Source organism: Triturus cristatus, chromosome 1_1 (genome assembly GCF_964204655.1).
Source record: "Triturus cristatus chromosome 1_1, aTriCri1.1, whole genome shotgun sequence".
In the NCBI taxonomy this organism is placed as follows: domain Eukaryota; kingdom Metazoa; phylum Chordata; class Amphibia; order Caudata; family Salamandridae; genus Triturus; species Triturus cristatus.
This window is the reverse complement of record NC_140579.1, coordinates 957,651,603-957,664,430: the sequence shown is the minus strand read 5'-3', so window position 1 is coordinate 957,664,430 and position 12,828 is coordinate 957,651,603. Positions and strand designations below refer to the sequence as shown.

The 12,828-nt window shown below is 44.9% G+C and overlaps 1 protein-coding gene across 1 annotated transcript in view; it reads left to right on the top strand.

The window, feature by feature from the left end:
* PLEKHM1 (pleckstrin homology and RUN domain containing M1) overlaps positions 1–11,306 on the top strand; it is a 448,316-nt gene extending 437,010 nt beyond the window's left edge. The window contains exon 12 of the mRNA XM_085650998.1: positions 6,236–11,306. Within this exon, the coding sequence (XP_085507124.1) occupies positions 6,236–6,350 (115 nt within the window). The 3' untranslated portion in view covers positions 6,351–11,306. The remainder of the gene's footprint in view (positions 1–6,235) is intronic.
* The last annotated feature ends 1,522 nt before the right edge of the window (positions 11,307–12,828 follow it).

The window sequence follows — 12,828 nt, the reverse complement described above, 5'->3', positions numbered from 1 at the left end:
ATACGTCCACAGCGTGAGGCACCATCACTGTCAGGTCCGTATTCAGGACGAGCCCTTCTGATTGTCGGATCGCCACTGCGACCGCCGCCGTGGCTCTCAGACAACTGGGAAGTGCTCTGGCGACATTGTCCAATACCGCCGAGAAGTACGCACAAGGTCTTTGCTTACCACCAAATCCTTGTGTTAACACTGAAAGCGAGCAACCGTCCACCTCATGCACGTAGAGCACAAAAGGCTTCCGGTAATCAGGGGTGCCAAGCACAGGGGCAGAGCAAAGAGCAGATTTCAGAGAAACAAAAGCATTCTGACATTCAGCTGTTCAGGGTAAAGGTTCATGCACATCTTTAGTCGTTAGATGCAGGAAAGGTTTAGTCAGTAAGGAACAGTTAGGGATCCATTGGCGACAGTAAGAAGTTATGCCAAGCAAAGCGCGGACATCACGTTGCGTGCAAGGAACAGGCATGTTAGATATGGTTAGAATCCGATCAGGGGTTAGCCGTCGTCCCTCCTTCGACAGGAGATGACCGAGATAGGTCACCTCCGGTCGACAATATTGAAATTTGGACAACGAAACCTTATTACCATGGTCCGCCAAGTGCTGTAACAACGCAGTCGTCGCCATTCGGCAACCATGCTCAGTATCAGAGGCCACGAGAAGATCGTCCACATACTGCACTAAAACGTTACCGGGGGGCAAGGTCAATGTATCCAACAACGTTTTAAGCGCTTGGCTGTAAATACTAGGACTTTCTGTATAGCCCTGGGGAGCGCGACAAAATCTGAAGCTGCGACCTCCTAAGGAGAAGCCGAAAAGATAACGGCTATCTTGATGTATAGGAATACTAAAAAAAAGCGTTTTTCAAATCAATGACAGAGAAAAATCTAGCCGTCGGGGGAATCATTGTCAAGATGGTAGTGATGTCAGGCACTACGGGGTATTGGGGTACGACAATCTTATTGATTTCACGCAGATCAATCACAAATCGATAAGTATCAGCATAATCAGGACTCTGATCTATCGGGGCCCGTTTAAGAATAGGAAGAATAGGGCTGTTACACGTGTTAGAGGCCGTCTCTTCCACCACCCCTGTGCGGATCAAGTCGTGAACAATGGACAGTAACGCCCGCTCCCCTGCGGGGGCTATCTTATACTGCGGGACCCTGGGTAATCGAGCATTTTGTTTCAGGGTGATCGAAATGGGTGGTATGCTCAACAACCCGACATCAGTATCTCCCGTAGCCCAGAGACTCTGTGGAATCTTTGCAAGTTCAGGGGGGAGAGGGTCAGTTTTAGAGAAACATTGTGTGGAGGGAGGGAAAGGTTTCCTAATAGTCAGGTAAACACCATCCGGAGAGCAATAGATGCGGGCATACAGCCTCTTCAGTAAATCCATTCCCAAAAGATTCTCACCGCATTGTGAAGTCAGAAGGAAAGGTGAGTCAATTGAAATCGGCCCCAAGTTGAGAGAAAGAGGTTGGGAGATGGGGCTTACCACTGGAGTTCCGGAGAAACCTACAGACACGTTATTCTGGCCAGACAGAGCAGCCCCAGGGACAAGGGTGTGTGAAACAGAACTATTCATAGCCCCCGTGTCAACTAAAAACGTACCCGATGCATCCAGTAGACGAGCATGCACATAAGGTCCGTTTTGATCGATTGGAATTGACACGCGTCCCCCACTCTGTCCTCGGCTCCCCTATGCCTCAGAATAGCCTGCCGAGTCGTTACTTACACACCCTTCATTATAATACTGCTTTCCTTGACCATGGTCGAAACAATTCTGACTATCCTCACCTTGCCCAACTCCTTCCTGTCTCGTATATCCACCTCGACGACCACTGGCACGGCCTCTCCCTTGACCCCTCGGAGCGCCGGTCTGTGCCTGCAACAACGGGCACTGAGCTCGCCAGTGACCTTCCTGCTTACAGAATGCACAATGATTTATTCCTAAATCTGTTCGTCCTACACCCTTTCCGGGCCCCGCCCCTCGCGGGGCGAAGTTCTGCACTCCTCGACCCCTACCGCGTCCCCTCTCAACTTGCTGTAACAAGACCCTAGTTTTCAAGTCCTTCGATCTCTTTTCCGTCTTGTCCTTACTCTCGTTCTCCCGATGTTCATAGTATTGAGCCATACTTAGAATAGTCGAGGGGGTTGATGTAGTCCAGGTACTCTCCGCGGCCTGAAGTCGGGCTGATATCTCGGGCAACAGGTTAGTTACAAACCTATTAACGAACAGGCGTATGCCACCCTCCTTAGACAGATCTTGCCCGCTAAAATCAATAAAAACTCCTTCGAACCTCGTGAAGAAGTCGGACACATTCTGGTCCTTCTTCTGCTTGCACGCAGTCAATTTGTCCCCATCCACCTTCCTAGGAGGGATCAGGGAATGCATATAGGTTATTATTTTCTCTGGCAAAGTCAATATCTCAGCTCTAGGTTTATCTCCTGTCTTACGATCCCTATCCCAGTCTCTTAATTGTTCCCATGTTCCCCCAAACTCGGCCACATGATCCTGGTCATGCACCTGCCACCATATGTCCACCGGTACCAATAGAGCAAAGAATAGCTTGATGTCAGCCAGTGTCATCACCGCCGAGGAGGCGGCTTCTGTAAGTTCTTTATAGTATGCGGTAGGATTCTTTCTGGGGTCAGGCAACTGGGTTTTCAATGAAAGCACCTCACTACGTTTCCAGGGGGTATATACCCATTGTTCCTGGAAACGGGCGTCTACTCTTGGTCGGGTAACTGCCCCTTGTGCGTCTATTATCTCGGTTACCTCGGGGTGATAAATAGGGTGTACCTCGCGCATTGGGAACTGCTGTACCCCTGCAGGACTAGCCGCTTGCAGGCGCAATCTATAACTGACCAGAGTGTTCACATTCCTGTACACCGCTTCCGGACTTAGCTGAGATCTATGGGCCTGAGTGTGGATATCATATAGTATGGTCGGGGCCTTTTCCCCTTTATAGGCTTGTTCCCATAATAAAATAAGGCGTTGGGCCATCTGGGCCAGCGCGTGCTGCTGCATCACTGGTTCATAATCTCGCATGGTGTTCCATATGTCAGTCAGGGTATAGATAGGTTGCCGCATCCACTGGGATGCCTGGACTGCAATGACCTCCTTCTCCTCGGCTCCTAAGGCTGATCGAGTGAACAACTTCCTGCCATCTAATGAACCGGTCGGATGTACTGGAGTTGAAACAGCTGTGAAAGGAGTTGCACTAGCGGAGGAGGAGGTCAGGGCGGAAGGGGAATACATGGCCCCCGGTGACAGCTGTGGAGCTTCAGCTGTTGAGGCCGACCGCAAATGGGGCAATAAGGCCATAATTTCCGAGACAGAGGAGGACAGCTGGGAATGATCAATGACACGCCCTAGGGAGGGGGGCTGAGGCGCCGACGCAACTGAAGTTGCTGTAGAGGCAACTGGCGCTGGCATGGGGTCAACGGTCTTCGCTCCAGCCGCTACAGTAGCAGCTGTTACCTCTGGGTACAACCGTTGCGGGACATACGGGGGCGGTGGTCGCATGTCCAGCAGGTCTTCTATTTCATCCTCTGCATTGGGTCGGGCCACATAACTTTTATCAACTTTCAATCTAAACTCCCGATTCATACAATCTATTCCTTTCTCTACCTTTGCTCTGTCATAGGCGACCGCTTACTGAGTCACGGTCTGTCCCGCCTTGGCCCTCGCCAGCTTCTCCCCCCTCATCCGCCTCTGCTTGGCCTCTTTCTGCCAGGCGTTTAAGGCATCAAACATAGATTGCCTGCTGCGCCTGGAGAATAGTTGCTCCTGCAGGAAGGCGACTTTCTTTTCGTCAAATGAACCAGTCTTCGGCCACTGCAACTCTTCGTTACCTTTAGTATACTTATGCCACAGGGTGTTGAACAATATGGGGGCAATTCCGTGCTTCACAAACATGAAATGGCTAGGGCTGCCCTCCGGTGGGGCAGGCTGACTCTCGGCCAACCGAGAGTCGCTGGTCCGACAACAACAACCAAAACAATTCAATTTGCTGAAACACAAAATGTTGGTTAGTAGACAGACACAAATAACATATAACAGACTCTATGCCACAGATAACATGTATGTCGACATTACTCTCTGCAGTCTCAACCTATTCAGATTCGATGCATCCAAACAAACGAACGGAGCCCGTCGACTCCCGTTCGTGGAGAATTATTCAAAAGGATCAACAAAATCACAACAGGCCGTCGTTCAACAGACTGGCAGGAGATGATCAGACAGGGGTAACCACGGACTGGACTACGTACCATCCCATGACCTCCCTGGTTCACCACTGAGACTGTTCTGATGTAGACCTAGCCGTACTTCAGATATGTCTCATGGCTACCCAGTTATAGCCGCAGGTTCTTCCGAGTGCAATCCGGCCGTGCATCACTCACAAGTGACAACTAGGCTTCTGATCGGTATCTCAAAACGTCACAAAGGATCCGCGGAGTCTCTTCGGTCAGTCCCTACCGGACCACCCTGCAAGACCTCCGTAATTCTCCTAGGGTACTCACGACCCCTCAAATCAAATACAATTAACTGTTCCAAATGCACCGCTCAACAGCGCGTGCTTCAAACAAATGCACCGCTCAACAGCGCATGTTTCAAACAAACAAATTACTCACCGGGTGCACCCAGGTACGAATGTTCGTTCTCCGCTGCCAACTTCTTACCACCAATACGGTCAGCTCCTGGGTCAAGCCCGTAGGACCCCGGTGAAGGGTCACTAGCAGCAGAGGGCACCCCGATCGGAAGCGCGGAGCGGACGTAGATATCCCTCCGCCCACCCGGCCAAGACGCCCCCGATCCTCTCACCCGTTTACGGGGAGGGAGAAGACCCTATCACGGGGTCCCTTCGTGGTCGCCAACTGAAGTAATCCAATAGTAATCCCAAGGGCCAAACTTACCAGTGGCCCGCAATCTCAAGTCAATAATAAGCAGTTGGCAACGTAGAAGGTTCAAGCGTTTATTGGCCACAACAGAACTCTACATAGAGGAGCCTCGTCGAACCTCACCCATCAGGTGTGCCGAAGAAGACTGCTGGCTCCTTGACAGAACAACACTTATTTACATTACAGGTTCAGCATACAAAGCATTGCAAGTGGAAAAGTACCAGTTAGTCCTAGAGCTCCTAAATGAGCTCATACCATCTGCCCATATAAGGTTACTATCTTGTTCAAAGAAGGTCGGCCGTGTGACTCCCTTTCGTCTCGGGCACAGAGGAATTTAGCTTAGTACTCCCTACTGCAGATGTGACCTTGGGCCTCGGCCGTAAATACAATTCACCCTGTCTTTAGGCTGGTACGAGCTAAATCATACAGATGGTGTTCACAGAGAGCCACGTGACCTAGGCATAGTTAGTCGTGATCCAATATGGCTGAACTGTGGCTTTTCGGCCCTTTCTATCATGCAGGATACTATAAAGAATAAGCCATCTTATGAAGCAGTTCTATGTACATAGAGGGAGACACAACCCTAGATACGTTATGCTAACTTTATATACTGACCCGAATCCCACAGATGTCTTAAGTGAAGCTTGCACAGTCCTGCAGTAATGGTTCTTCTGGATTACCGTAGTACCTCAGAGGATGCCCACTATGGGTCCCGCAGGAGTATTGCGGGACATATTTTTTTTTTGGCCCATGGAAGGGTCATACGAGGCTCCCTCCAGGTATGCCGATGAGTTTCGGGGGTAAGGATGTTCCTACCCTGCCCCCCTTAAATGTGTTCTCAGAAGAATTGTAATACCCTTTTAACATCCAAAGAATTTAAAGTGTTTGGTGCTGAAGGTGAGGAGCGTTGGTAAAAAGAGAAAGGGTTTGGTTAATGTGAAAGTCTGCAACTGCCTTTGGCTGACAGTGCTTTTAGAAGAAAACCCAAATGAGTGCTTTTAGAAGAAAACCCAAATGAGTGCTCTTGACAACTTTTCGAAAACAAAAATGATATACTGCTCACTACAGCAGAGTGTCCGGATCTCACTAAGTCTGCAAGCATAAGTGATGGGTAGAAGGAACGCTGCTTTCAGAGATGCATGTTTTAGGGAAGCCTTATGAGTGTTCAGAAGAGAGCACACCATCTTTTAGATTAGAGGTCCCCTTGTTATTGTTCACCCACTGAAAATTAATTCAAGTTGTGTGTGGGATTTTGTTGCCTCTCTGCCACTGAAAATGTGATTCTAAGTATAGCTTCTTTCATTAAGGTAATCAATGTCCTCTTTATTTTAGGTGTACGGAATGTAAAACGGTCTTCCATGGTCCATGTAAGGTCGGAGTATCATCCTGCCCTCGGTGTGTGCGGAGAAGAAAGTACTATGAATCGAAGCATTCTGCTGCCTTATAGCACTACAGGGATATGTTTACGAAAGGACACGTTCAAGATGACGCACCTCTGCCAGATTATAAGAACTCTCTAGATATGGAAATGGTGGAACGTCACACGCAATGTCTCGGCACCAGATTGGACAGGCAGGCTGACCTTATTTGCATAGTCCCCACCATGCTGGTCTAGATCCAGCTTGAGGGGCTGTCGCCGAGGCAGCGGTCAGCGGTGCAGCCTTCCACCGCCCCGAAACGCCTGGGTGCAGTGCGCCACCTCCACCCACATTACCTGCCCTCACACTGTACCCAAGCCATGCTTTCAGTAGGGCCTATTTACTACTCTTACCCCTTTCTACCGCTATGGGTGCTACAGTCCAGATGAAACGTTGGAGGACGATGTAAAGGTGTGTTCCCTGTAGAGGACTCGGGTTCCCCGGTGTAGAGTGAAGGAGGTCACACTTATTGCTTCTTGGTTTCCATTCAGAGCTCCGACGTGCTCGTTAGTATGGCCACTCCCAGCTGAGGATTCTTGGTTTCGTCATCCTCGCGCTGCTTTACCTCAGACCAGGCCATGCAGGAAGGTTCAATATGCCAAACGCACCAAGGGCGAGATTAGTTACATTTTGCATTTGTGAAAAAGGGAACCCCTTTGTTGGGCACTCTGGCGGGCACTGAAAGGGAGGTGCGGATTTGGACCCAGATCTTATACCCGCTGTTTAGAAATGTAATATGGACTAGCATGTACTCCACTAGTTGGAAATGTCAGGAAACTGGTGTGTTCATAATTCTAACCAAGATTCTAGGCACCGTGGAAACAGTTGTAAGGAAATAATGCAGACATGTGGGGAGCATACCTGCAAATTATGGCCTTTGTTGGGACCGAACACGTTTTTCGTTAGACGGAATGAATGTGTACATCACTTTCCATGTATTTATCTTTCTCAGGGCACACAAGAAGGTCTTCCATTTTCAGCATACGTCATGGCACATTCAAAACAGTTTTAGTTTCTTGCATTTAAATATTAGCCCCCTTGTTACAATTTTTACCCGTAATAGGTTCTTGTACAGAACTGAATTTATTGCTAATTACTTAAATGTCGATCACTGACGAGTGCTGGTTGTATTTTTTAATACCTTTTGTTAACCGAATCACAGACCAGCCGTTGTTGTGTGCACCAACATAACTTGTGGAGCCTGTTTGTGTTAAAACAAAATATTTGCATACGTCTGTCTAGCAACGTCACTTTTTAATTAGGTTACAAAATGTGGTGCAGTGCCACAACCGTGTGCCTTGCTAAACCTCTTAAGCAACACTGTGTGGGTTCAAATGCTGATGAAGTTCGTAATGTGCCAAGCCAACTGCAGAAAAAGGCAGTTGAATATTACGTTGCTTGTAGGTACTTATTTTTGAGTGCTGCAATAATTCCAGGATTAGGGCGCAGACAGTATTCCGTGTTGTGTGCTAAAAGCCGCTCGCACAAATTCTTCCAGGCGTAACCTGGAGAAACTGGTGTGAGGAAAAGAGGTCGGTAATGGGAATGTGAGTGCTGGAAAACTGCTTCTGCACGTTCTTCCCCATTCCAACCTCAAAAACTCGGAATGGGCGGTACATTTGCCCTGTTTAGCTTTATACCACAGGGTAAATGTGTGGCCCTCATTTTTAGGCTCTTAGGTGAAGTAACTGTTCTCAAGAGAGAAGCTACAGTCCCCCAATATAAAAAGCGTAAAAGGTACAGGGACGGTCTTGGAGGAAGTTCTATGGTGACTGCAAGGTGCAGCAGAAAATCTCAGGTGTGTGTGCCTATTGACCACCCGTGCTCATGTGTGGTGATGATGATGATGATGATGCTGACCCTAATTAAAGGACGGTGCTCAGACTAATCTGGCCAACCTGTTTTGCTGCTCCTTCCTAATGTGCAGACGAGTCCAGATTTGGCATTTGCAATGACTAGCCAAAACATGCATTCAGGTTTACTGGACATCGAGGGGCGCTTAGAAGCTATTGCATGTTAGCGGACTGTTTAAGCCCATTTTAAAGGTGCATTCACGCGCTGCAAACATTGAAAGTGTAAGTGTATGTAGATCACAAGCGATCCAGAGTATATGCCATATAGCTTCAGATAGGTTTATACACACTTCTGGTCTCTGTCTCTCTCTCTCTCTCTCTCTCTCCCCCTCCACGTGTCTGTATATATAATGTGTGATGGAGCTCCCGAATGAAGGGCAAATATTTTTATATATATCCTCGAAAAGTATGCACTTACGTTTTTTCTTGTGTTTTCATCGTGATGGTGTCACTGTGATGTGCCCCTCTGTGAGCATCAACAAAATGAAATCTGCCACTATGAGACAAAAGAAAAATCGATACGACAATATGATAAGGGGATATGTTTCTGTAAAATCATACTCCTAATACTGCATACAGTTTCATTTCACCAAAGCAATATTTCCTTTAAAGGGTTTTACTGACATCTAGTGGCTTACTCAGAGGTGACGCCAGGTTCCAAAACTAATCCTTGTTTGTGAGTTAAAGTTTGTTTAATCAAGTGGAAGGCACACAAAGGGCAAGTTTTCTTTCTTAACACATCACACTACCACATGGGTGTAAGTAACGGGCAATTTCAACACCAGCTCTAAGAGACATTTTATACAACTATTTTACTGTCTACGAAAAAGTCAAATATATTCCAATAAAATAGAGAAAGCATTACTTTTCTTATTCACATGTAAATATATAGTTCACATTACAGTCCTGTTGCTTATGCTTGAAAGTGCACCATGCTGATAGAACCTGGTGTAGTGATGCCTCTTCTGTTAATGGTCAGTTGTACCTGACCTCTCCTGCTGGATGGATGGGATCACTTTACTGGAATAAACCTAAATCTTATTTTCATCATTGGAGCCTCCTCATCTTCTATTTAACTTGAATTTTACACTGGCGACGAGTTGTGGTCTCTACCCACGCATCAGCATCGTGATCTCAACAACAGAACTTAATTTTGGGAGTTTCTTCACTTCTTGATCTACTAAACTGGTACTCTCAATGTTCTGTAAGTACCTTTCATCACTGTGACTCTTACTTTTAATGAGCTCTTACACATGTATAATAATCTATCCAATTGAATTAAAAGACCTCTGTCTATGTGTGAGCTCCACCTTAAGAGCAACCGCCGCACATATCACCTCATTTTAGAATATATTCCTTTGAAGTTGGGATATACCGGTGCAGGCTCATTTTATTTGAAATTTTAAGACAATTCATGAACATTTAAAATTAGTGAATTGTCACTCCTGTCATTGCTGCACACTTATTTTGATATTTCTACCACTCTATAGTAAAAAAACTCTTGATGGAAACTTTGACTGATTTAGAAATATCTAAAGGTTTTTATTACTAACATTCCTCGTGAAGTTTGGAACCTTTGCTTCAACCTTTTAAGGGGAGGAAAGGATAACTAGCCATTTCATTATTTCACTTCATCATTGATTAGCATCTAACGAACTTCAACTGCACCAGAATCTACTGTTATTTCATTTTCTCTTCAGCGTGTTACTTGGCATGTTTTACTTTGCATTTATTGAACCTCAATCGCATTTAATCAACTGTTCCCTTCATCGTGTGCCGTTACAGCTTCATCCAGGTTTAACATATTGAATGTCAACAACTTCTCTGTAAACCGTTTTCATCCTCGCATGCTTTCTCACCTTTTGCCATGTAACGCGAGGATTCCATCTCTGGTGCATCAGCAGCCTTCTTCATCAGAATACTCTCTCCCACAATTCTTTGAGTTCGTCATCTCGTCAAGTTGCGCTGCGTTGTGCGTAACGTGACGTGGGCACCATTTTGTTTCCGATCAAAGGATTTCAAAAGGACAAGTTTCACGTTACAGCAAGGTGCTCCTTAACTTCAATTCTACAGCTAGAAAATGTTTCCAAGTAAGAAACCTTTTCGGAAAAAGACTCTTAAAGACTTAAAGCCTCAACATAATTTCTAATTTTCTTGTCGCATCGATTGAATCATTCGAAGGAATTCTTTATAATGTATTATACCATAGCGCCATCTAATGGTTGTTGGTGATAATGTTTATTTTTTTGTTTGTTTTTCATTAACAATTTCCTTTTCAGCTGGTAACATTAGTCAAACACAGTGGTGATTTCGGGCATTATTTTATATTTTGAGCTGATAACAGAATTCAAACATAGTGGTGATTCCTGGCTTTAATTTATTTTATGCTTATTATAATTGCTCAATATATATAGGCAGTGCTGTTACATTTTGCTTTTATTGTATGATTTATTTATTGCATTATATGCAATTTTGGTGAAGCGTTGGTCCCAATCTCATTTAAATTCATTTCGATTAGTACTTTGTTTACAAAATGCAAAATGTGGCAACACCTCCATTTTTTCTTTCCACGCCAGGTGATCCACCAATCAAATGGCAAAAATGGAAAAAGGTTTTCGAGAGGTATTCCAAGGTTTGTGGGACAAACCTCAGTGCTGAAAGACGAACGGCTCTTCTCCTTCATTGCCTTGGCTCTGAGGGAGAGGAGGTGTTTGATCATCTGCCTGATGTAGATGATCAAACTTTAAATGAATATGAGATTTGCATTCTTAAACTTGATAAGCATTACCTACCTAAGGTGAGTACCATTCTAGAACGGTACCACTTTGGTAGAAGGACAACAAAATGAGGGAGAATCAGTTGAAAATTATGTTACCGCACTTAGGAAGCTAGCGTCATTGTGCAAATTTGGTACCCATCCTGGAAGAAAGAACTAGGGACCAATTTATGCTGGGCTGTAACGTTGAAAAAGTTAGAAGTGATCTTTGGCAAAAGGATGAACCCACTCTTGATGAGGTTTTATCTATTGCCAAACAAATTAAACATTCCCTGAAATGTATTATTGATATAATCACAAAACCTGATAACAAGGATAATGCTATTCAAACTGTAAAAACTACCTCTAAAGAAAAAGACTATAAGAAAGGCTCTGTGACAAGGGGTCAGAAAAAGAATGGGCGAGATGCAAAACTCAAATGCTACAGATGCTGGAGTGAGAATCATCATGCCAATAGAAAGTGTCCTGGGCTTAAGGCAACTTGTTCAATTTGTAAGAAGGTAGGGCATTTCGCTTCTGCTTGGAATATCAAGAAAAGTAAGGGAAAAGTACTCACTGTGGCAAACAAAAGTGACAGTGATAGTGACATTGACTCTGATTGTTATTGTGGGCAAGTAGTTTCACAGAGCTCTGAAAATCAAAAAAGGGGTCCTCTAGATGACATAAAGGTGGAAGGAGAGGTGACTAGAGTTCTGTTCGATTCAGGGACGAAGATCACCATCATCTCTAGACAATTGTTCATGAGGGAACTTGCTAAAGGAGTAAAGCATCTCAATGCTGACATATGGCCAACTGGTTATGGAGGTGAACCCATAAAATTGCTAGGATACTTTACTGGTTTGATAGAATATAAATGTAGGCTTACCACAGGGAAGATATATGTTTCACATAAAGAAGACAGTATCCTCAGTTGGTTTCATCAGAAAGACCTTGGAGTGATGTTAGACCCCAACAGCAATCCCCCTATTTTACTAAGAGAAGATGTTCATGTTAATAATGTATTAGCTCAAGATGGTGAAAGTGATTTCACCACTCTCTTGAAGAGAGAGTTTCCTAACGTCTTCAAAGATGAGTTAGGGTGTTTGAGAGGATATGCTCACAACATAAAATTAATTCCTGGAGCAGTTCCCATAGCTTGCAAAGTACGCAGTGTTCCACTGTCTGTGATAGATGAGATGAAAGGGGAGCTGGAAAAATTAAAAAAGGATGGTATAATTGAGGAAGTTGAGGGCACCAGGTGGTTGGCGCCAGTTGTAGCTGCACGAAAATCTAACGGAAATTTGCGTCTGTGTATTGATTTAAGAGAGTTGAACAAACAGGTCATCATTGATAAATATCCTTTGCCAAAAATATCTGATATGTTAATGCTGTTACATGGGGCAAATTTTTTTTCCACTGTGGACTTAAAATCTGCTTATCATCAGATAAAATTGGAGGACGAATCTAAAGATCTTACAGCATTCATCACGCCATTTGGGACCTACAGATTTCCTAGGCTGCCATTTGGACTTGTGTCTGCAGCATCTGTATTTCAAAGAGCTTTGGAAAGGGTCTTGAAAGGCATTATAGGTGTAAAAATGTATCAAGATGATGTGCTTGTATACGGGAAGAATGAAGAAGAACATGACAAAATACTCAGAAAAGTCTTTACGAAATTCCAGGAATACAATCTTACGGTCAGAATTGACAAATGTAAATTCAAAAAGGTCATCTATTGATTACCTGGGACTCACTATTTCGGGTCAAGGTGTGCAACCCAAAGCTGATCTTGTGAGTGCCATTCAAAATCTAGCCTCTCCATCCAATAAGTAAGAATTGATGAAGTTTCTTGGACTGGCAGAGTACTATAGCAAATTCATAAAGGACTTTGCTGGGATG